The sequence below is a fragment of the Adiantum capillus-veneris genome, chromosome 21, assembly GCF_014529385.1.
Source record: "Adiantum capillus-veneris isolate H3 chromosome 21, ASM1452938v2, whole genome shotgun sequence".
Classification (NCBI taxonomy): domain Eukaryota; kingdom Viridiplantae; phylum Streptophyta; class Polypodiopsida; order Polypodiales; family Pteridaceae; genus Adiantum; species Adiantum capillus-veneris.
In genome coordinates this window covers 19,822,451-19,848,137 of record NC_140951.1, presented here as the reverse complement: position 1 = coordinate 19,848,137, position 25,687 = coordinate 19,822,451, and the positions used below count along the sequence as shown (strand labels likewise).

The 25,687-nt window shown below is 42.9% G+C and overlaps 1 protein-coding gene across 1 annotated transcript; it reads left to right on the top strand.

The window, feature by feature from the left end:
* Positions 1-10,958: 10,958 nt before the first annotated feature.
* LOC147430623 (uncharacterized) lies at positions 10,959-11,622 on the top strand. Its single transcript, XM_086494393.1, has 3 exons — positions 10,959-11,093; positions 11,191-11,222; positions 11,451-11,622. Exons 1-3 carry the CDS (start codon positions 10,959-10,961, stop codon positions 11,620-11,622), a joined length of 339 nt encoding a protein of 112 aa, XP_086350519.1.
* Positions 11,623-25,687: the final 14,065 nt, after the last annotated feature.

Here is a 25,687-nt window from a genome sequence, read left to right as displayed (position 1 = left end):
TACTTTGGCACTTGAAACCCTAGTTGCTACTCCTCTTTACCTCTTTAGAAAAAACACTCAAGCTACTGTACCTGTGGCTCGAATACCATTAATTGCAAGGAATAGAAGAGAGGGTCGTTCAACACCAAAACAACACCGGCTGCTGTCAAGCTTCTAATAGCTCAATCTCATAAGAACTTATCATGAGTAAAACTCACAATTTTTTTATGTTTATAGTTAAAAATAAATTGACATAAAATAGTAAATCGTAACGATTCGACATGAGTTATCGATGATAATCAAATCATTAAAATTGTAATTCTTTGATGTCTACAATCAAAAGAGAAAGCGACCCAACTCTAAAAGTGCAAACAACGCCAGGTTGACAAAGCAACTTTTGCATAGTCGGGTGCAGGCTGCTCTCAACCATTGAATTTCTTCCATGCCAATTTGAGCGGAGATGTTTATTGCACTTTTTTTTTGCCAAGGGCATGGGGATTTTGACCGAGAAAGAAATTGAGCACTTGAAGCGAGCTTGAAATGTTGTTTTATTATAAATTTTCATTTGGCGATGATCTCACTTGCTTTGCCTTGTGGAGTTATTTTTGATAGGCAATGAAGACGTTGAACCTATTATCATCATGCTTAAAGAAAAATAAAACTTGAAGACATTGAGCTCGACAACATCGACGTGATCGTGCCTTCTATGTTTCACGGTGCTACAGAAGTTGCCAGGAAGGCTGCAATCAATTCTAAAAGGTGAAGTTGCTTTCAATGTAATGCTTGTGGATGATGATCATGACAACGAAGTAAAAGAAGTTATGAGGAGGCACCTCGCTTTATGCATATGTCAGCATGTTCGAAGCTTTGAAGAGAGAGCGTGAGAAGAGGACAATAACTTCCCTACCTCCCATGCATTGTGGGTGTGTGTATGTATACATATGAGCGTGGAGGTTTTGAAAGTAACTAGACTTGTCCAAGTGTTCCATATGAACAAGGCCAAAGTTTTTTTAAATCAAACGTATATGGTTGTGTTTTTCTTAAGGATATTGAAGGACCACCATCCAAGGTGGAAGTGGAACACCGCACTGAGGGGTCGGGTTGGTCACCACGAGAAGGCATGTGGGATGCAAGGGGTTGGGGGAATGCGCACTCTCTGCAGGACCAAGCAAGGGGGAGCCATAGCGCTCCCATATGTGTGCAAGATTGGAGTTAGCAAGAGAGGCACCACCATATGCAGGCCATCCGAGAGGGGTAGAGCGAGTGAGACTCTATAGCTAGCCCAAGAGAGATAGAGGAAAGAATGGGTGACACCCTGTAGAAGATTTCGGAGAGAGGAAGAGAAACGAGGAGGAGGAAGAGGGTGCCGTTTTGGCTGAGCACGAGTGAGAGAGCATGGGAGGCACTGGAGAGAGACCCCCTGTCTGGTGCTGCTATAGATTGCCGAAATGAGATTGAGAGAGAGGGAGAGCAGCCCTTGTGTGACACTGATAGAGAGAGAGCGATTCTCTGTTCCTTCTATTAGAGAGAGAGATACCTCTTCTATCAAATCGGAGAGAGAGAGAGAGAGAGAGAGAGAGAGAGAGAGTTTCTCTTCCTGTAGAATCAAGGAGAGAGAATTAACAAAAAATATGAAAATTTAATGGAATTTAAGCTCATTAAGGGGCATTCCCCGTAGTGTAGCGAGAGAGAGAGAGAGAGAGAGAGAGAGAGAGAGAGAGGCTTCTCTTGTTGCAGGTCAAGGAGAAAGAGAGCCGAATAGAAAGAGGTTGGCTCTGTAGAAATCGAAAAAGGGGAGAGACAGTATTCCTCCGTTGCCATAGAAAATGAGGGAAAGGGGTTTTCTCTCTATATTACATTAGAGAAAGAGAGATAATTGGAGCACCGTGTTCTAAGAAGAGATAGAGGGATGGAATGCTCATGTGTGCAAGTAAGGGAATAGAGAGAGAAGGGTCTATTGAACCATGTTTGATAGGGAGAGAAGAGAGCTTATTGTGAGAGAGAGTGAATGTCCGGTGCTATCGAATATGATGAGTACATTGCCCTATAGGGTGTAAGCCAAATTGAAGCGCTGCCCTATAGGATGCAAGCGGCGTGAGTCGTTGCGATTGCAAAGTTTGAAGCCTATGAAGCTGCCTCGATGTAAAAATTTTGAAGACAAAAGATAAGTTTTTGTTGAGCTGTTCAATAAAAACAATATTTTCTATATTTAGAATCACACAATAATCTTTCATAGTGTCTCGTGCTCTTCTTGTCTTTCTCTCTCTTTTGAAATAAAGACAACATTAAATTCTTCTCTCTCTCTCTCTCTCTCTCTCTCTCTTTGATGAATGGTGAAGTGGTCACTTTGTTTGTGGATAGTCATTGATACGATATGACATCAAGATTGCATTGCACATTCCTGAGCAGCAGATTTAGTAGCACTTTTGACCCGTAGTTCCTTGTTCGTGGGCTTGGGTTGGGGATTTGAGTATTATCTTTGCTTGGTTTTCTTGTCTGGACTCCTCCATGGCCCAGGCCTAGAAAAATATCCATCAGTGGCATGCCCAGTGGGACCCAATTTCTAGTTTTTTTGCTTGAGCAAAGTGCCTACGATTCTTAGAGATGGAGCTAGTTTTTCCATTTTGGTTATACCTAAATTTTAAGTTGGTTTCCTTCTTGGCAGCCATTTGGGATGCTTGTATATCTAGGTGGGAGGATTCCAAAAAGAGGGTTATTTTATCGTCTGTTGCTACCCAGACCTTGAGCGTTGATGATGATATTGGTGAGCCTTTAGTTTTTTATAGAATTTGGGATGATTTTTAAGCCCATTTGAGCGATGAAGTGGATGAAGATGAGGGTATTTTCCTTGAGGATATTTTTTCAAGAAAAGTGTATGGGGAGAGTGCGACTCTTGACGAGTGCTTTGGGATGGCTTTTTAGCCAATTTAGTGGATGATGCCAGTTTTAACCAATATCTTCTTGAGGAGGAGAATGTTGACCTACCTCTTGTTGTCCATGTGTGTGGGCTTTTCAATGGCCGTACTCTTAATCAACAAAAAAAGCAGCATTTGTTGCATTGTCGTAACTCAGAACGCGTTGATTATAGGAAAAAAAAAATGTGCTCGAGGAGCTTCCTATACCGAATGCGGTCTTTTGGAGTGCATTGATTGCGGGATATGTGAAACATGAGCATGGCCAAAAAGCTCTCGACTATTTTTAGTAGGTGCAAAGCGAGGGCCTCTCTCAGGATTCAATCACGCACGCATGCATCTTGAAGGCATGTGGCTATACGCAAGATGCCGATATGGGCTTGAAAATTCACTTTAATATTGTTAGTCAGGGGTTGTTGCAAAAAATTGTCGTGCTTGGCAATGCCATGGTCGATATGTATACCAAATGTGGTGAGAGATGTTTTCATTTGGAACGCTATGATTGCAGGATATTCCCAACAAGGGCAAGGCCAAGATCTCTAAATTGTTTTTAGCAGGTGTTTGAGGATTTACTATTTGGAACAATGTTAATAACTGATTGCAAGATACACACAATAGGAGCAGGGACACAAAGCTCTGGGATGTTTGTAGCTGATGAAAAGTGAGGGCCTCTGTCCATATGCAACCACCTATGTGTGCATCTTGAAGGCATGTGGCTCTACACAAGATCTTGCTATGGGATTATAAATTCACTCTGATATTATTAGTCAAGGGTTGTTGCAAAAAAACTTCGTGCTTGGAAATGCCTTGGTTGATACGTATGCCAAATGTGGTGCACTTCATAGAGCACAAAACGTGCTTGAGGAGCTACATGTCTCAAATGACGTCTCTTTGAGTGCATTGATTGAGGGATACGCATAGCAAGAGAGCAGGGCCAAAAAGCTCTCGGCTAATTTCAACAGATGCAAAGCAAGGGCATCACTCCAGATGCAATCACATACACGTGCATCTTGAAGGCATGTGGTTGTATGCAAGATGCTCATATGGAAATTTTGCCATGCTTGGCAATTCCTTGGTTGATATGTATGTCAAACGTAGTGCAGAATGTCATTTTTTGGAATGCACTTATTGCAGGATATGCGAGATGAGGGCTCGACTAGGAAGCTCTGGGCTATTTTTCGTAGGTGCTTGAGGAGCTTACTATTCGAAACAAGAGCAGGGACAAAAAGCTCTAGGCTTTTTGTAGAACCGGATGCAAAGTGAGGGACTGTGTCCATATGCAATTACCTATGCATGCATCTTGAAGGTATGTGGCTCTATCCAAGATGTTGATATGGGCTTAACAATTCACTTTGATATTATTAGTCAACGGATGCAAAAACTTATTGTTCTTGGCAATGCCTTGGTCGATACATATGCCAAATGTTGTGCACTTTATAGAGCACAAAACATGCATGAGGAGCTTCTTGAAGGATATGTCCGGGCCAGGAGCTCAAAACTTTCTTTAGCTGGTGCTTGAGGGGCTTACTATTTGGAACGATGTTAATAATTGATTGTGGGATACACACAATAGGAGCAAGGACACAAATCTCTGTGCTATTTGTAGCGGATACAAAGTGAGGGCCTCTGTCCAGATGCAATCACCTATGTGTGCAGAGTGTGTGCATCTTGAAGGCATGTGGTTCTACGCAAGATGTTGATATGTGCTTACAAATTCACTATGAGTCAAGGGTTCTTGCAAAAAAATTTCGTGCTTGGCAATCCCTTGGTCGTACATATGACAAATGTGGTGCACTTCATAGAGCACAAAACGTGCTTCAGGAGCTTCCTATCTCGAATGGCGTCTCTTGGGGTGCATTGATTGAAGGATACACACAGTAGGAGCAAGCCAAAAATCTCCCGACTAATTTCAGCAGATGCAAAGCGAGGGCCTCACTCCAGATGCAATCACATACGCGTGCATCTTGAAGGCATGTGGATGTACGCAAGATGCTGATATGGAGACTTTTCATGCTTGGAAATTTCTTGGTTGATATGTATGCCAAATGTGGTGATGGATGTCGTTTTTGGAACACACTAATTACAAGATATGCCTGACAAGGACTGGACCAGGAAACTCTGGGCTGTTTTTTGCAGGTGCTTGAGGAGCTTTCTATTCAGAATGACGTAAATAAGATTGCGGGATACACACAACAGGAGCAGGGACACAAAACTCTGGGATTTTTGTAGTCACAAATGCAAAGTGAGGGCCTGCTTGGAAATTACTTAGTTGATATGTATTCCAAATGTGGTGATGGATTTCATTTTTTGGAACACACTGATTGCAAGATATGCCTGACAAGGATTGGACCAGGAAGCTCTAGGCTGTTTTTTGCAGGTGCTTGAGGAGCTTCCTATTCAGAACAACTGATTGCGGGATACACACAATAGGATCAGGGACACAAAACTCTGGGATTTTTGTAGTAGTGAATGCAAAGTGAGGGCATCTATCTAGATGCAATCACCCATGTGTGCATCTTGAAGGCATGTGGCTCTGCTTTAAAATTCACTTTGATTTTGTTAGTCAAGGGATAAGAAACAAAATTCGTGTCCTGCCACGTAGGCTTTATGTGTTGAACCAAGAAAATCCATGTGCATAGAGAATTGGATGCAGATAACTAACCTTCCAGTGTTGTCGAGCTGGAGTGGTTGTGTAGTTGAAACATCCACTGTTGTGAATATATCTGCTTTCTGTGACACACAATACAAGAGTTAATACGAATATAAAAGATGCAAGAGATATATTTAAGTTAAAAAGAAGATGAGGAAATATTATGTTCTACATCATAGACGGTATAGGGTTTACTCTAGTGATGATTTCTCAATTCATAAGCTCCGGAGTAATCACTGCAATAGAATTGTTCAATCAGTAGGCTATGGAAACTAAACAGGGGTGTGCCTCATCTTGTTGTTTAGACTCTACACTATAGTGTTAAAAAAAAAACTCAAACTGTTTAAAGCAATGTTAACTTTGTATTCTATTAAAACCTATTAAGCCGAGGTGGATGTGACAGTGGGACAAACATGAGATGATTTTCTCAGCTATAACAACATATTAGTGAATTTCCCAATTCCCACTTTCAAAAACAGCTTAAGATTTGACCACATGGTCAAATCTTAGCAAAAGTTTTTAGAGCATGGCTTGGAAGATCTTTTCAAGCACTACCTTGTGGAAGGCTTTAATCTTGAAATATAGTTCGAAATTTGTCCATATGGCCAAATCTTCAAGACATTGGTGATTCCCAAATTGGCTCTAAAGTTTCAAACTATCTAATATGATGTTAGCTAGTGTATTGGTCAAATGTCAAAGCCTTGTTTATTAAGCTAAGGCGGTTGTGATAGTGTATTTGCTTGGTAGTGCATCCTCACTTCTTTGCAAAGTGAATTTCTAGCTACTTGTATTTTTGGACCTTTAGTACAAGCTCTTGTAGTTGTCCCCTACATTTCATTACCTGATATCCTGTAATGCCTTATCACTACTTGTAAGCAGTGGCAAGGCATCCTCACTTCTCTGTAAAGTGAATTTTTGCTACTTTTATTTGTGGACCTCTCTTGTAGTGGTCCCCTGCATTTTGTTACCTGATATCTTGTAATGTTCCTAAGCGTAATATCACTTGTGGTGCTCTAGGTAGAGGTAAGGTGGGCTCAAAAATCTTGCAAGGTCAAAATCCTCGAGCCTTGGCCAATGTAGTTGAGGATGTATATCATGGGAGTCATCACCTCCTCCCCGTCCTCCTACCATTTGCTTTCCTCAACAACTCCATTTGTAGGCAAGTTTGATTTCCTTGTTACAAGAACCAAGAACCGGGAGTGTTATTATGGGAGATGACTAGACTGGATGACAAGGGAAGCTACCCGTTCATTGGTTTTGTCACATCTCAATAGCAACAACAACTTCATTTTCTCTCGGATGCATCCATGAAGCTCTCATCTGGGGGCATGTGCCAAGTACTCAACACTCTAGTGTGGGTAACCCTCTAGCTCTATCCAATCAAATTCAACTTGAGCCCCTCTTGGACCAGAGACAGAAAGCTCAAACTAGCTTGATATGTTTGGACCAAAGCATAGCCTTCAAGATCAAAGCATAGGTGATTTCATTTTGAGAAGAAGAAGTAGAAGAATAGAATTTTAACGTCGTAATAGGAAGCTATCCCAAGAGACCTCAAAGATCTATCCCCGATGAGAGTTGAACTCAAGACTTGTTATTCAAGAGGGAAATGGCCCCGAAATGGCATAACCAATCTACCACACTTGGGTGATAGAAAGGTTATACCATTTTCCTCTTCTTATTAATACACTCACACACCCCCACACACACACACACACCCAAGAAGAAGAGAATTTTAACGTCGTAGGAAGCTATCCCAAGAGACCTCAAAGATCTCTTTGACGAGAGTTGAACTCAAGGCCTGCTATTCAAGAGGGAAATTGCATAACCAATCTACCACACTTGCAAAGTGAGAGGTGCTCTCACTTTTCATCTACTGAAAACAGCCCAGAGCTTCGTGGTCATGTCTTGTTCCACATATCTTGTGATCAATGCGCTTCAGGTGTCAACATCCTGTACAAGAAGCTCCTCAAGTGACTTTTTTGCTTGCTGAAGTACACTATATTTGGCATACATGATGACCAAGCAATACCAAGCGCAACTTCATTTTCAGTAGCCCTTGACTCATGATATTATAGTGAATTTTGTTGCCCATATCAGCGTCTTGTATAGTGCCACACGCCTTCAAGAAAAAATCATAGATGATTGCATCTGGAACGATTCCCTCGCATTAGGAAAAATATGGACTCTCCTTGGGCCTTTTTGATTAGTGAAGGCTTAAGGTAGAACCAATGAGAGGGCTCTTGGGATATCACATAGAGGGGGAGGAATGGTAGGGGTGCAGCCTAATTGTCTCCCTCTTCAATGCTTGGTTCTTAGAGAGAGGTGGGAGGGAGGCTAGGGGGGAGTGGGGGGGTAAAAGGGGGAAAGAGGTGTCATAAAAGAGGGAGCGACCCCCAAAAAGAAAAAATGCGCAGGCTTAAAAACCCTAAAAAATGATTATTTTTTTAAAAAGTGTCAAAATTGACTCATTTGCCTCCAAAACTGTCCCAAAACATAAACTAACTTCAAAAAGTCAATTTCCCCCCCCAAAATCCACTTTTCTCTCCCTCCCTCACTACTTTTCTCTCCCACACTCTCCCTCTTCTCCCTCCTCCCATTCTCTCTCTACAGTCAAGGCATCCATAGCCAAAAGCTTTCCACCACTCTCTTCCTCTCTCCATAGCTCCCCCTTCTCTCACACCTCCATCAACCCTCTATAGTCCCACACCCCATAGCCCACAGCTCCAGTATCCTCTCTACCTCTCACTCCTCCCCTCTTTCTCTATCTCCACTGTCAAAGCCACCATAGCCACCATAGGCAGCTCACCTCACCCTCCCCTTAGCTCCTCATTCTCTCTCCACATTACCCACACACAATAGCCCACAGCCTTGTCCACTTCTCTCCCTCACCTTCCTCCCACCCATTTCCAATCCCTTCCTAAGCCCAACTTCCCAAGCATGTCCACCGCTAACACGCATAGACGGCCCAAACCAGAGATACAGGAGATGTGTTGCACAACACAAAAAATTTAGAGGGGGGATGGATCCCACAGGTATTCAAGAAGGGTTCACTGGTCTACATGCAACCGTCCAGTGCTGGACCTCATCGCGTACGATGTCGAGGCGTATTGGAACGCCATTGGAAGGGAAGACTATTGGCATTCAAAGAAACCAACTCTGGAATGGTGGCCATCGTGCAACACGTGTACACTGCAGCTGAGATCCACCTGAAGAGAGCTTCAACTCAATTTGCACCTCATTGTAAGTCCTCATGGTTTAGCTATCCCATGCATATATCATGTTTACGTGCATGCGATCATTATGTTTGACTAAGGGCATTTGTAAAGATGTTTTTCCATCCAACTTAGTTGAGGAGCAGCCGCTTGAGTGCCTCTCAGGCACATTCATGGTTGTGCATGCTCACATTGGGGAGCTTATGTTTCTTAATGTCTCGTCGAAAAAACTTATCGAGTAGTGAATATTTATGTACTCCCACAAGTACGTGGTGCCGAAGACAAGCCAAAGCTATTGTAGGTTAGAAGCCGTGGAGACACCCTCATTGCAGAGTGCAGAATGGCCAACTCCAGACCATTGGGCCTTGCTTTCTTTCAAGCGCAAGGTGCTGCAGGATTTCCAAGGGTCCCTAAAGTTTGGTAAGGCAACCAGATCGATGGGTCTCAGTTGGCATTGTCACATTCATTTGTTTGTGCGTGCATTCCGCTCTCTTCTGCCGATTGTGGCACCGACAATGTTTGTTTGCAAAGAAGTTGACCTAGATGCAATGGACACCATTCTAGGTGTCAATTGGGGCTATGTTGACGGTTTGCATGATGGTGACCGTTACAAGTGCAATGTGTCCCCCACACAACTTTGCCTTCGATATTTGAAGGCAAGGTGCACCTTGTATGCATGGTTTAGCTACGAAAAGCGGATGCACAAACGTGGCAAATGGATACCCTTGCAGCTGACAGCCGAAGAGGTTCAATCCTTTGAAATTCGTGTCCGCATGCCCAATAATGAGGTGGAGGTGGTTGCAGTGAATCCGCATTGGACTCTTGCCAATCTTCGGGAACACTTCGTCATAATGGGATTCGAGGATGTCGGAAATGCAAGTTTCAAACTGGAACAACGCAAGGCCTGCTTTGTGCTTGATTAGCTACCTTTTCTTAATTTTTGTGGGTATTTGTATTTTGATTGCCCATTTTTTGGTTGTGTAGATTGGAAGGCGGATGGAGGCCACTATGTTTGTTTACAAAGATTGGGCTATAGACGAAGTCATCTTGTCTAAGTGAATTGGCTTGTAACTTTAATCGTATATATTGGATATTTTATTAAAGATTTTGAAAATTTTTAAGGTGTTGTACTTGATTCTTTACTTGAGTTTTAAGGTGTTGTGTAAATTTATTTTTAAAACGCATATTTTTTATTTTTTTTCGAGATAGAATATGTCTATATAAGGGGGACCACCTCCTCATTTCACCATTTTCATCCCAGCATTGCAGAGAGACCTAGCATACCCAATCACTCAAAGAGAAGACATGGCTGCTACTAGTGCTTTAGATGCATTCCTTACTGAGGCTGGGCATGCAAATCGCCCTGAGCTTCAAGCATTTTTCACAACCCAACCCGATTTGGAAACCACCTTGACCCACCACTCTCAATCTCTTGAGCACATTACTTCATTCATTTCCATGTGCATGGGGAGATTCATTGTTGAGTTACCAAACTGGCAAGGGAAATGGGTCCCTGAGGGCCTTCTACACCACATCTACCAAGGGGACATGCCATTTCATCAGCGGCTTGCACGCTTTGCCACCATAGCACAACCCGCCGGACAATATGTGCGGCTTGAAGATGATGATGTGCGAGCAATGCATAAGGGAAGGATCGGAAACACTTTTTTCTCTGTCCAGGCCATAATGATCTTCCTCCTTCACGAGTGCCCAGCAGGCCCTGACGTAGTGCTACCACACTTGCAGATCGGCGGGGTACTGGCTGATGTGAAGGACCCCAAGCCCGCGGTCATTGAAACATCCGCAGAGGAGAGGACGCTTGCCTTGACCTACCCTATAGGGATTCAAGGCCTCTTGGAGGCCTCTCCATTTGTCGGTTCATCCTCGGGACCGCCAGAAGGAACCAGCACTCGGGATGCCATCCCTGAGGTGGATATTACCCGTTTCTCCTCCATTGTGGTGGGTGGGGAGGAGTTTGTGTTTATGCACGGTCTGGAGAAATCCTTTGAGCTTCGCATGGATGAGTGTTTCGCCATCCTCGATGCCCATGGAAAGTTTGAGGTTGATACCACCACCTCCCATGACGATGATCTCCTACTGCCCATGGGGAATACTTTGGCGAACACAGTGGCAATCGCACAAGCCAAGGTGGCAGCGGCCGAGTAGGCCAAGGTCTCTGAGGAGGAGTTTGCGGCCGTGCAAGCCATGTGTTTGGATAAACGTGCAAGAGTGGATTCACCATCACCTGCTACACCACCTGTTTTGCTTGATCCAAAGGGGAAGTCAAGTGTGGATATTTACTTGCAGCCGGATGCTGATGAGGAGGATCGTAGACAAGAGGTATAGATGCTCACTTGCATTTGATTGTTACAAATGATTTTGTTAATGTTATATCATAATTCTCTGCCATATTTCTCACAAAACCTATGTTTTGCAGGATGTTTTGGAGGTTGACGCCTGGGCGCAACGGTCAAGGGGGAGGAGGACACCGTTCGGACCTCAAGCGGCACTTGCTCACTACCTCGGCACACTTCCGACTGGTGTCGTGGTGTTTGTGCATGCCGACTACTCTCCCAATGGTCGCTACAACATTTTTGCTCTCCGTTCACTCTCCAAGGCATTGTGCGTAACAACCCTTGCCCAATCGGCCAACCTTGTAGTGCTTGTAAAGAAAGATTTTGCAATATCCACTTTCAGCGTTAACTGTCGCGGGCGCCTTATCGCCCATGTTGGCATGAACCAAGCTATAGGGGTTAATGACACCCAAGAAATCACAACCACTTTACTTAACAAGGAGCCACCCCAAAAGGCCAAGCGCCAGAAAATTATAATTCGAAAGATCCTAAAGCAAAAGCCGGATATCATGTAAAGCATTGATTTCTTTAATGAAACTACTTTTTGGTGTCTACGACTCTCTTACTTGCAAGTTTTTGAATTTGTTATATGTTTGGTTTCCATTGTGTATGAGAAGCACCATAATTTTTTATATGACTACTAAAGGGTTTGGAAGGCCTTAAAATTATTAATATGCATACTTTGTTATATGTTTGGCTTCCAAAGTTATTGATTTTCCTACTGAAGGGCTTGGAAGGTCCCAAAATGGGCTGCCACAAGGGCGTGCATTTGGGCCTTCCATCAACAAATGAAAGGGGCAAATGCGTGCCCTTGTGGCAGCTCATTTTGGAGCATGTAAATCCCATTTAGGAGCATACCCAGGTACATTACATGTGCAAAACCCAAGGACAACAGATAAACATGTTGTGGTAGCTCATTTGGGATAATCTCAAGTCCATTTTGGAGTAGACCCAAATACTTAAAGTTGAAATACCAAATCACAAGAGGAAACCATGTGGCAGCTCATTTTGGAGCATCTCTAGCCCATTTTGGAGCATAGGGCCAGATCCTTTACAGTTGCAATACCCAATCACAAGAGGTTACCATGCTTCAAAATTTCTATGCTACATGGACTAAGGGGGGATGATTTCCAGATACATCTATTGTAATTGAAGCATTGAAGCAAATGAAATATCCTTATTGCTTGTTAAAATTTTCTAGAAACCATTGGAAAGGGCTTGGAATGCCCTAAAAAAGGCTACCACAAGGGCGCGCATTTTGTCCATCCATATGCCTCTGGAAGCCCCAAATGCGCGCCCTTGTGGCAACCACTTTGGGGGCATTCCAAGCCATTTTCAAGGCTTTCTGGATGCTTTTTCCATGCAGTAGTGAGTTTTTTCTTGCTTCAATGCTTCACATAGCATGGATGCATCATGAAGTGCATGCCCCACTTAGCCAGGGTGCTTAACGTAGGCAAGTTTTCACAATAACAAGCTAATGGCTACATACAGACAAAAGAAGGTAGAAAAAATATGAACCAGTGCTACATCACATGGTACATAATTAAAGCAATACAATGCACAGAGTGGGGTATACAATCAAAAGACGCTTATATTCAAATTCTTCCCAATCTTGGAAGTTCCGTAAATACAAAAAGGTTTGATGCCTAATTACAAGCTATTCCTCATGGCACAAACTGCGAGCAAGCTGCATATCCTCGGGCATAATGGTTACATGCTTTGCATGGATGTCACATAGGTTCGAATCCTCGAATATGCTAGTTAGATATTGCTCTGTTGCCTCTTGGACTGCCTCTATGGCCACGTCGCCCATCAGAAACTGAGTGTTGTACAATTGCAAAACCTCCCTGCATAGCCTTGCAAAAGGGGCCCTCCAAATCAAGAGCTCGATGCTCTTCTGATAGTGGCCAATCACGACTGCGCTTTTGCACCTTCTGAGGTCGACGGGGAGGTGCATTTGTTGCACGAGTTGGGGCATCTTGATTCCTCTTCTTGTAGACAATGCTCTTTCTCTTTTTTGGCCGCACAGGCACTTCCAACACCTCATAATCTGATTCCACCCACTCTCCATCTAATTTGTGCTCTTCACTATTGAGCGGATATGATGGTGTAGGTCCACTCCCTTTAGGGAGTGTCTTACCCCCAATAGACATGTGAGCCTCATAAGTTTGTATTTTGACGCCAACCCATGGGGGATCTTCATCCGTTTGTGTCTCTTCGGAGCCTTCTGATGGCTGCTTTTGGTTGTTTGTTTCTTTGCCTTGGTCGCTCTCATCCTCCATGTTGCCATTAGAACTATTGGAGTCCAATGAATAGACAACAAGGTGATGCTTCCTTCTCTCTTTTGCTGCTGTAGAGGACTGGCCATGTTGATTTGAGGCTCCAGCTTCTTCTGTGTGGACCTCACCTTGAGCTTGTGAAGTTCCAGCTTCTGTTTTGTTGTACCTTTGAGTTGTTGGCCATCCGGCCCCTCTGGATATGCAATCCTTGCCATGGTAGTACCTAGTATGGAAAATGACAAAATGAGCGCCTTAAACCTTTAAATAGGGTTTTTTGGGATTTGGGACCTTTCACACTATGTGGCCAATTAAGTGAAACTCAAATAAACCAATTGAATTTAACAAGTAAACCTGGATCATGCGGACGGCTGACACGATGCCCAAACGCTGCCTTTTTGATACTTAGTTGCACGCCAAGCTTCATGGCCCAGGGACGCTCGCGAGCGTTTCGACTTCTCGGATGCTACAGTACAGGAGGCCTTGCGTAACTGCTTTGCTAACATCGACTCTCTTGCTTTCTCAATAGTGCGAGTTCTCCCAAAGGTGTGCTTAAAAAACCAGTTAAACATCTCTTGGAGGTAGTTGGAGTGTGAACCACCACCACCATGCCGAGTATTCTTGAAGTAGAGTCCTTTTGCTCAATAGGGGGACTTCTCCATGCCTTGTGTACTCCATATATCAAACGAACCATAGCGGTCCATGAATTATGCACCATGCGCATAGAGAATGTGCTAAAACAACCAAAAAGGAGATAAGCCAATAGAAAAGTTGCATTTTCAAACATTTCATATGTATTAAGTCCGTTAAAACAAACAATGTAGTGTGTAATCTGTCCTTTGCACCTTGTTTGCATCCAAGCATGCACTTTATGGTCTTCAGATCACCACCTAAATGCCATTCAACATCAAACTCCCCACGCCCTGGAACCATGAGCTTCTCACCGTTTAGTTGAGCTTTAATGACCTCTGTGACCCATGGGATTCTACTAAAAATGCATGCAAGGACTTCATGTGTCTCTTTCAGAACTTCAATTGCACCAAGCCACCATATATCCTTCTCTGATTGCACACTAAAAGAGGGCTTTGTCGCTTCACTCGAACTGCAAGATTGCTTGGCATAAGCTAGGGCTTCATTCATAAGCGTGATGCTCATTCTCTCCAACTTTCTCCCTTTTACAATTACACACTCATCCAACTTCAGCACAAACACAAGCTTGCCTTCAAGAACTGGCAAAATTATAAAGCCTCAGAATGCATATTATCACACATCATAGAGCATGTAGGCAACCCTAAACTAACCTTGATCACTCAAATTGTAGAAAACAGCCATGGACTGCTGCAATCGTATCAAGTCCACAAAGATATTGTTGAATTTGGTGTAAACAAACCCTTCGGTCCGCAACACACTGTTAGAAATAGCACTGCTTTCCTTCCCGTGGCCCTTCCTTCCTTGTGATTTGCTACGGAGCGACTGAAGAGGCATCGTGTCTTCAATATACAAGTAGTCCCCTAATCGGTGAACAACATCTTCATTTGACACCCTCTTGGCAATCGCCACTCTGTGAGGAAGTGGGAATAGGTTTTCCGTGACTCCTCGACTTCTTAATGCATCTTTTAACACTCGATGTATTGCTTGATAGCCCTTCGTACTAATCCCAACAGCATCACAAATATCCTAAACATCTAGATCACTGACAATATTATAAAAATCACTAAGAACTCTCTTAGTGATTGCGTCTTTCAAGTGTTTTGCCTCTAGAGCATCAAGTGAGAGGCAGAAGTGAAAAAAATAGACCCGGTGGCCTCTACACCAAGATTATGCATAATGGCCTCATCATGGGGGATACACAATAGGGGCACCACCTAGCAAGATATGCGGCTAGGACGCATACATATACAAAATGAAGCATGCCATGGAAAACAATTTCAAGATCCACGCCCAAATGTGGAATGGGGTGGTTGGAGAATAAGGTGAGAGGAGTGGTGAATGAGTGAGAATGGGCTTGCTACTCGTGCATGTTAGTAAGGAAGATAATGAGGTAGGGGAAACTTGCGAGTATGCTCACTTATCATACAAGAGGTGGCGAATCCGCACACCTTAAGATGGAAGTAGCAAGATGATAGGAATATGAGAGGGAGAGAGAGTGTGTGTGTGTGTATGGTGGCGAATCCGCACACCTTTACATAAGCAGAAAAAAAATGCAAGGAACAAGCATATACCATACTCACAATGAGATGTATCCAAAGCGACACAAAGTATGGCACCAAGATGGAGTGTGTTGATTGCTTGCAAAAGATGAATACAATAGGTAGCATATGGCAAGAAAATGAGAAGGGAACAAGATTGTAGGAGGCATAATGGAGAGATGGGAGTTGATGGCGAGGAATATCATGAGTGTGTCCACCCTTCTTCTTCTTGAAATTGTGCCTTCAACCCTTAATTACAAGTGGTGTGGAGGTGTGGTGCTCATCTTTTGTGCATGGTGATGGTGATGATGATGGTGTTGTGATTATGTAATTAGGGTTCATGCTACAAGCATGTAGCACAAGAGTGTGTATGGATAGGTGTGTGTGTGTGTGTGTGTGTCTTTTAAGTGAGCTCTCATGGCCTCCTTATATAGGGAAGGAGGGGAGGATTTAGCAATATTTCTATTTGAGGCGAGTGTCCCACTTTGGTGACTAGGAAAATGGGATGCATGTGACTGTGGCTCCCATCTTGTCTCCTCATTATTTAAAATACCAGAGTCAATAGAGAGAGAAGATGAGAGAATGTGGGTAGGATGTAGAGGATAGGAGATATTTACAATAGTCTAGCTTTGGCTAGACATAAGCTTATTAGGGAGAGAAGAGAGAGGTAAGAAAGTTACAAGAGAGATTGTCAAAGGTGGATAGTTGTTGATGAGGATGGATCCTCCAAAAATGGTGATAGAATCACTCTAGACTTGCCAAGACCTCATTAAAAGAGACTTGTCTCTTGTAATCATGCTTGAAGACTTGTAGAACCATAGCCATTCTAGAGGGAAGAAAATTGGGGATGGCCTGTGTCACCATTACACGAGAAAACTGGGGTCCACTACAAAAATTAACTCTCCGTGTTCATAACTCCAAAAATTATGAAAAAAATTGAGCTAAAAGTTGAGATCACGAGCTACATCTTTCATGTTGAACGCTCCTTCAGATTCGGGGTTCTTCTCTACTTAAAAAATTCAGCCAAATAATGTATTATTTGTAGCTGCAAAGGTCTTTTGGTGGTCCCCTTTGAGTGGACTTCTTTCTTGCCTTCAAGTGTAAGCTCCTTTATGTGTATGAAAACATGACCTAGAGTTTTGAAAAGATTGGCAATCATCTAGATGGAGGTATTATTGAAATTTGAAAGTGGGGTTGAGGTTTGAAAATGAAAACTAGTGAATAAAATATTTGGTAGGGTGGAATAATATATATACATGAAAAATATATTAGAAAATACTAAACTATATAATGTAATTTAGAATATATATATTTAATATTTAAGGTCAAAAGAGATATCAACAAAGAAAACTTACTTATTTATGCTACATCGATATTGATTAGCATAAGTCTTATTTATTTAATAAAGGCTAAAACTTTTGTGAAAAAGGGAAGAAAAATCAAAAGTAACTTATATAATAGGAAATATTTATGTAAAAGGGCAAAGATATATGGGGGGGTTCCCATGCATGGAAAAGCTTGCCTCATTAGCCCTCCCCCGAAGGCTAGAGGTATTCATGCCTCTAGCGTTGTACTTGATTCTTCTTCAATTGAGGTGGAGGAGTCTCCCTCCTCGGGGATTTCCATCATAGGTGTTTGATCAAATCTCAAAAAGTATTGCTTCAACCTCCATCCATTGACACGTGTTTTGTGGAGCCTACCATATTCATCCATCAATCGGTAACTGCCATTGGCGTAGCGCTTTCTAATGACAAATGGCCCCTCCCATCTGGGTGAAAACTTTTTATCCTTCCTAGTGTCAAATCTGTTATCATACCGTAGGACCAACATACCTTTCTTGAGACCTTTTGCCCTAAGTCCCTTGTTGAAGGTAAGTCGACGTTGCTCTGACTGTGCTGCATAATAGTTGATAGCATCTTCTCTGTTTAGTTGAAGCCTCTCTAGATCAAGAATGTGGTTGTGGAGATGAGCATTAGGACGTTCCACCTGCCCAGCCAGCACCCTGAGACTAGCCAATTGTACTTCAATGGGTAAAATGGCTTCCTTACCAAACACCAAGTGATATGGTGTGAACCCAAGGGATGTGCGAAATGAAGTGCGATAAGCCCAAAGTGCAGCCATAAGATGCTTGTCCCAATCACTTTTGTGATTGTTTACATGTTTAGTGATGATCTTGCAGATCATACCATTTACCTTTCCACCAAACCATTGCATTGTGGGTAGTAGGGAGTTGAGTGTCGTCGTGAGATACCTAACTTCTCCATTAGCTCTCCTACAAGGTCTCCTCTAAAACCTGGTCCCCTGTCAGAAATTATTTCAAGAGGAGTGCCAAAACGGCAACAAATGTTTTCAAATACGAACTTAGCCACTTCCTTAGCTGTAATCCGGGTGGTGGAAACTGCTTCAACCCACCTGGTCATGTAGTCCCACCCATGATGATATAAAATTTACCTGATTGGCTCCTTGGCAAAGGCCCAATAGCATCAATTCCTCATTTCTCAAATGGTCCATATGAGATTATAGGAGTCTGTGGCTCATATGTGAGCCTCCTATCCCCTGCCTTTTGACATTCCTTGCATGTTTTACACCAATGATGCACATCCCTATGTAGACTAGGCCATACAAACCCGGCTTGTAGAATCTTTCTACTAGTGATGTCAATTGCCAAGTGTCCTCCACAAACACCATCATGGCAACTTGAAATGATTTCAGTGATCTCTCTAGAGAGAGGTACACGCCTAAGAATTTGATCCTTACCCTTGCAGTAGAGGTCGTCATTGATAAGGCGGTATTTTGTTGCCTTGTGCACAAGCCACTGCTTTTGGCCCTTAGTAAGATCCTTAGGACACTCTCCTGTGTCCAAGAAACTCATGATGTCAGGCATAGCATCGCTACCTTGGAAGAGAGGCAGCTTCAATTTGATAGCACCCACCACTGAAACATCTTGCAGCTTCTCTCTAGCTAGAGCATCTGCTTCTTGATTTTCTGCTCGAGGGACATGATGTAATTGTACAACTTGAAATTTCCCTAAAGTTCCTTGACTTTGCGCAAATGGCCTAGCAAGCTATGATTTTTACAAGCCCAAGCTCCTTGTATTTGTTTTATTAAAAGCATGGCATCACCAAATACATTTAACCGTTGAATGCCTTGTGTCACACACCACTCTAACCCAAGAGTTAAGGCTGCATATTCTGCCTCATTGTTAGAGTGAGAATCCAAGAGATTCCCAATGGAGAAAAACTTATCCCCTTGCTCGTTGAAGATGACAATGCCTGCTGCAGCTTTGTCCACTTTCCTCTTGTAGGCTCCATCAAAGAAAAGAGAGTGAGCCTCCTCTACCTTAGGGACTTCCAGCACAGGTGTAATATCTTGATCATTTGGCTTTATCTTTAGCTTCTTTTCATAGTGGCAATGAGTGAGAATACCTCCTAGACTGGCCCTTGTGGAGTTCTCCACTTGCATTGTGTAGTCAAACTCTTGCAGCCTTGTGAGCCATTTGGAAATCCTAGAAGAAACATCCATGTGCTGCATTACATAAGGAAATACTTCTTCCATTGTTAAGATTATGAATGGTCTATACAATAAATAAGAGCGAAATTTGGTGGTAGCAAACATTAATGCAAGCACCATGTGCTCCACTGCCGTGTATCCCTTTTCTGATGGAGTCATCATTCGACTAGAGAAGTAGATAGGACGCATGAAAGAAGTTTGAGGATCCTTTTGCATCAATACAGCCCCAAGTGTGTCATTGCCCACACTAGGGTTTACATAAAATGGCTCGTCCCACTTTGGAGGTGCTATGGTGGGAAGTGAAGCTAGAATTTGTTTTACCTCATTGAATTGTTGTTCATTTTCTTCACTCTAAGTGAAGATCTCTTGATGGGTAACTTGTTGTAAAGGGAGAACCACTTGGGAGAGCAAGTGAATGAACCTACTCAAATACCTCACCTTTTGAAGAAAAGAGACCAACTCCTTTGTTGTGGTGGGAGAGGTCAAAGCCAGCAAGGCTTGAACCTTGCTTGGGTCAGCTTCAATGCCATTGGCCGAGATCACATGGCTAAGAAGAGTAACCTTGCTTTCACCAATGTGGCATTTCTCCACATTGAGTTGGCCCCCCAAAGCTTGTAGCCTAGCTAGACCTTCATAAACTTTCTCCAAATGAAGAGAGCGAGAGCTATAGATACAAAAGTCATCAATAAAAACACGGATTGATTTTCCAAAGAATAACTGAAAAACAAATGTTACATATCGCTGAAAAGTGGCTGGAGCATTAGTGAGACCAAAAGGCATAACTCTGTAAGAAAAACATCCCCATGGTGTGATGAAGGTTGTCTTCTTTTGATCTTCTTCAGTGATGCTAATTTGGAAGTAGCCTGAGTAGCCATCACATACTGTGCAGCGCTCATGTCCTGCTACCTCATTGAGAATTTCGTCTTGAAAAGGAAGAGGAAAATGGTCCCTCTTTGTGGCTGCATTAAGAGGCTTGTAATCAACACAAACCCTCCACTTACCATTCTTCTTTGGTGTGACTACCACTGGAGAAACCCACTCCCAGTCTTCAACAGGATAGATAAAACCGGCTTCTAGCAATTTCCTCACCTCTTTGAGCAGGGCGTCTTGTTGAATTACTCCTAGCCGCCTGAGCTTCTGCACTATAGGTTTACTTCCCTCCTTGATCTTAATGTGATGTTGAACTACTGTGATGCCAATGATTTTATCATATTCATCAATGAACAATGTGGTAAAATTACTTAGCATCAAAATATAATCTTCACGCTCATTCCCACACAACTCACTAGAGAGCATTTGATGTAGCTTACGTGCTTCTACCAGAGGTTGTATACCTGGTGTCTCCCCTTGGTTTGATGATGAGAAATCAGGTTGCTCCATCTTCTTAGGGTCCTTGAGAATGATCCCCATCACCTCAATGCTACTGTCACTTTCTTCACTCACTGTTGACTCCTCCTCTGAAGTGGTTGAAGAGTCACCACTAGAAAACTCATCCATAGAGGTTTCTAGATCCATGTCGCATTGCCGACCTTTCTTAATGTCGTAAAGTATTGGCCTCCCTTTTGCATCCTTCATCTGGATTATGCCGGCGTCCCAGTCCTGCTTAGCTCTCATAGCCATAAGCCCAGGCCTCCCTAGAAAGATAGGATAGCCCTCCCCTTTGTGTGGCATGACAAAGATGTCCACATCTACCTCGGTGTTGAATGCCTTTATCCTAACTGCATTTATGACACCAACACATTGAACTTTTAAATTATTTGCCATTTTGGCTCGGCATGGTGCCGGCCGACTCACCTCTAAACCCAAACGGTGCATCATTTTTTCACTCATGACGCATATTTGTGCGCCACCATCGATGTAGATATTGGAGATGTGTTGCCCTTTGATGTAAGCATCCATCACTGGTAGTATGTCATCTAAATTCCTCCCAGAGATAACCCCAGCTATCTTTGGCTTTGGTCATCTCGTGCTAACCATCTTTGTCCATTGTCTCCTCACCCTAGGTGCTAGGTGGAGTAATTGGGGCCAGGTGATTTTTGGGCCCTGCACAGAAACATCTTGAACCAAATCATATGGTTTAGAACGTTCACCCAAAGAGAAATCTACAATGTCAATTTTACGTCGTGACTTGGATGGCTTTTTGCTAAATTTCCCTTTAGTTTTCATCTTTTCTTCCTTTTGGGAAGATTCACCTTGCCTAGCGCGTTTTACCTCTATGGCATCTACTCCTTTAAACTTGGTCTTACCTTTTGCTACTCCCTTGATATACTCCTCCACTTTCTCCTTTCCTTTACCTTCAAGACTGATGACGCTTACTGTTTGATTGCCAACTAGTGGTTGGGGTAAGGGTGGAATGAGAGGTTGTGGTGGTTGTGGTTGAATGGGTGGTTGTAGGATTTGCATGGGTGGTGCTTGTTGTGGTGCCCTTGGTGGTGGTGGTCTTGCTCTCGGTGGTGAAACTTGGTTTTTCCTGGCTCCTCTGTTGAAATTTTGCCTCCTTGGGTGTGGACAGTAGTACATGCCATGACCATCCTCCCCACAATTGTAGCAGTGGTATTCTTGGTTTTGCCTTCGTTGTCCTCTTCCTTGCTCTTGGTTGCGATTGTGTGCATGCCCTTGTTGTATCAAATGGACTGAGAGATTCTCAAGTTGATTGGTGATTCGATTGAGGAGGTCTTGCTGATCTTCACTTGGTTCTTGTGGTTGAATCCTCTGGGCGGCTGTTGTAGGTGGTGCTAGAGGTGGTCGGGTCCTAACGGCTTCCTCTTCATCGATATTCTTGGCTTGTAGGTGCAACTTCTTGTCTTTAAGGCGGGCCACTTCAACTGCTAGCTCATACATAGCAGGAAACCTTCCCTTCACCTTCTCTTTAAGAGTTGGCCATAACCCAGCCACAAACTGATCCTTCTTTAGGAAATCAGGTGCCCCCTCATCCTCTCTTAGCGATGCAACCCATCGCCCCCATAAATCTACAAACTTTGACTCATATGATGCGTATTCCAGCATACTGCCCTGCTTCAACTCTGTCAACAATTGCCATAGCTTCTCTGATGTTGTGCCCTCTCCAAAATGCTTGAGAAAGGCTGCTCTCAATAAGTCCCACCGTTCCTTGGTTGCTTGTGCCAAGGCATTGTACCATGATCTTGCCTCCACCTTCATTAGAAGTGGGAAGATGCGCAAGCGTGAAGCATCATCATCTCTCACAGAGATGACACATGCTATTTCCAAGTTGTCTAGAAAGTCTGCAGCATCCTTAACCACCTTACCAGTAAAGGTTGGAAATGCTACACTTGCCATTGTGAGAGTGAGAAAATTAACTCGACTTAGAAATCTTAAAAAAAAAAAAAAAAAGAGATTCAATACATGGGTGCTCGGTAGATGGAAAACATACTATACAAGGATGAAAATAACTACATCAAAAGACACTTCATGATTAATCATAGGGAGGATAAAGGGTAGAGAAGAGGTGTTTATCTCTTGCAGTCGTTCTCTACCAAACATGGTTGTAATGATCTGCTGATAAAACATCTTGTGGTCCAAGATTACTTTGATTGATTGAATTCGTTGTGGTGCATAAGTTTGGTTCCTTGCAAAAGGCTGATGCGCTGGGTCCATCACATGATAATTCGGAAAGGCTCTCTCCTTCGTGGTGGAAGGTTATAGTCGGAGGCGTAGAGCTCTTGGTAGTCGAGGTCAAACTTATAGTACCACAAGACAAGGTTGTCTTCGTCTTCTAGCTCTAGGATTGCCCCTCTAGCAAGCTCTTGGAAAAGCTTGAACTCTCTCTCTTTGAGCAACTTCACTTTCCTGCAAGATAGAGTGCCATCTAGTGTATACACACGTGTGATGAGGTAGGTGGTGAGTCTTACCACTTGTATTAATCCAAGTTGGATGGATACATAGCAAGCTGTAAAGTCGTCATCATAGCATTGATTCACAAGCAACACCCCTTGAAGGTGGAGGGTCTTGTCTTTCCGCCAAGCAAAACCTGTGTCAAAGACCTTGTCGATGACAAGCTCTGCCACTTCACTCGGTAGACGACGTAGAATCCATGCTGCTATTTCTAGTTCCTGGCTCATGAGATGAGAGCGAGGTATAGAAAGACTTTGGAGGATTTAGCCTTTTGTTTTGGAGACGGGGTGATTGTCGGCGCTGGAAAACCCTTGAATCTTTTGGTGCAAGGGAGAGGGAGGGACCACGCGTTCGTAGTAGCTTCCTCAAGTTGTGAAGGCTTGTTGTGGATGTAGGTGAAATAGCTGGCAAAGATGGGGATGTAGATGTAGAGAAGCCTGGTGCTACTTGAAATCCTACCGTTGTCAGAACGCCTGTGCGGATGTCGAGGGAGAAAATGATGGCCTTTTCTTCACTTTGGGTTGCACTCATGTCGAAGGTGCGGTTTTTGGCTACAATGTGAGCATGATGCAGCTTGTGCCTTGCTTTTACGCTTGCGGGGATGATGAGAAATGTAAACAATCTGAGTAGGGAAAGAGGGTCTTACCACTTCTTCTATGCTAACGATACAACACCCTGGCAAGAGTGTCTCGATGACTTGTGTCAAACCTGCTTGAAGCTACTCCTCTTCAGTGGTCCAATTAGAGAATTCAAGAAGCCACTCGTCCATGAAGAGAAGTAAACATGTCAGCCTTGTAAACTGAAGGTTTCAAGAGCCCTCCTCAGTGGGGGCACCAAATGAGAGGCGGAAGTGAAAAATAGACCTGGTGGCCTCTACACCAAGACTATGCACAATGGCCTCATCATGGGGGATACACAATAGGGGCACCACCTAGCAAGATATGCGGCTAGGACGCATACATATACACAATGAAGCATGCCATGGAAAACAATTTCAAGATCCACGCCCAAATGTGGAATGGGGTGGTCGGGGAATAAGGTGAGAGGAGTGGTGAATGAGTGAGAATGGGCTTGCTACTCGTGCATGTTAATAAGGAAGATAATGAGGTAGGGGAAACTTGCGAGTATGCTTACTTATCATACAAGAGGTGGCAAATCCGCACACCTCAAGATGGAAGTAGCAAGATGATAGGAATATGAGAGGGAGAGAGAGAGTGTGTGTGTGTATGGTGGCGAATCCGCACACCTTTACATAAGAAGAAAAAAAAAAAGCAAGGAACAAGCATATACCATACTCACAATGAGATGTATCCAAAGCGACACAAAGTATGGCACCAAGATGGAGTGTGTTGATTGCTTGCAAAAGATGAATACTATTAATAGGTAGCGTATGGCACGAAAATGAGAAGGGAACAAGATCGTAGGAGGCATAATGGAGAGATGGGAGTTGATGGCGAGGAATATCATGAGTGTGTCCACCCTTCTTCTTTTTGAAATTGTGCCTTCAACCCGTAATTACAAGTGGTGTGGAGGTGTGGTGCTCATCTTTTGTGCATGGTGATGGTGATGATGATGGTGTTGTGATTATGTAATTAGGGTTCATGCTACAAGTATGTAGCACAAGAGTGTGTATGAATAGGTGTGTGTGTGTGTCTTTTAAGTGAGCTCTCATGGCCTCCTTATATAGGGAAGGAGGGGAGGATTTAGCAATATTTCTATTTGAGGCGAGTGTCCCACTTTGGTGACTAGGAAAATGGGGTGCATGTGACTGTGGCTCCCATCTTGTCTCCCCATTATTTAAAATACCAGAGTCAATAGAGAGAGAAGATGAGAGAATGTGGGTAGGATGTAGAGGATAGGAGATATTTACAATAGTCTAGCTTTGGCTAGACATAAGCTTATTAGGGAGAGAAGAGAGAGGTAAAAAATTTACAAGAGAGATTGTCAAAAGTGGATAGTTGTTGATGAGGATGGATCCTCCAAAAATGGTGATAGAATCACTCTAGACTTGCCAAGACCTCATTAAAAGAGCCTTGTCTCTTGTAATCATGCTTGAAGACTTGTAGAACCATAGCCATTCTAGAGGGAAGAAAATTGGGGATGGCCTGTGTCACCATTACACGAGAAAACTGGGGTCCACTACAAAAACCATATCTCCGTGTTCATAACTCCAAAAATTATGAAAAGAATTGAGCTAAAAGTTGAGATCACAAGCTACATCTTTAATGTTGAACGCTCCTTCAGATTTGGGGTTCTTCTCTACTTAAAAAATTCAGCCAAATAATGTATTATTTGTGGCTACAAAGGTCTTTTGGTGGTCCCCTTTGAGTGGACTTCTCTCTTGCCTTCAAGTGTAAGCTCCTTTATGTGTATGAAAACATGACCTAGAGTTTTGAAAAGATTGGCAATCATCTAGATGGAGGTATTATTGAAATTTGAAAGTGGGGTTGAGGTTTGAAAATGAAAACTAATGAATAAAATATTTGGTAGGGTGGAATAATATATATACATGAAAAATATATTAGAAAATACTAAACTATATAATGTACTTTAGAATATATATATTTAATATTTAAGGTCAAAAAAAATATCAACAAAGAAAACTTACTTATTTATGCTACATCGATATTGATTAGCATAAGTCTTATTTATTTAATAAAGGCTAAAACTTTTGTGAAGAAGGGAAGAAAAATCAAAAGTAACTTATATAATAGGAAATATTTATGTAAAAGGGCAAAGATATATGGGGGGGT

Coding starts and splice junctions, on each gene's coding strand:
- LOC147430623 (XM_086494393.1), top strand. CDS start 10,959: ATGTGTTTGGATAAACGTGCAAGAGTGGATTCACCATCACCTGCTACA. Junction 11,094..11,190: donor AGGAGGATCGTAGACAAGAG/GTATAGATGCTC, acceptor TATGTTTTGCAG/GATGTTTTGGAGGTTGACGC. Junction 11,223..11,450: donor GTTGACGCCTGGGCGCAACG/GTCAAGGGGGAG, acceptor ATCCACTTTCAG/CGTTAACTGTCGCGGGCGCC.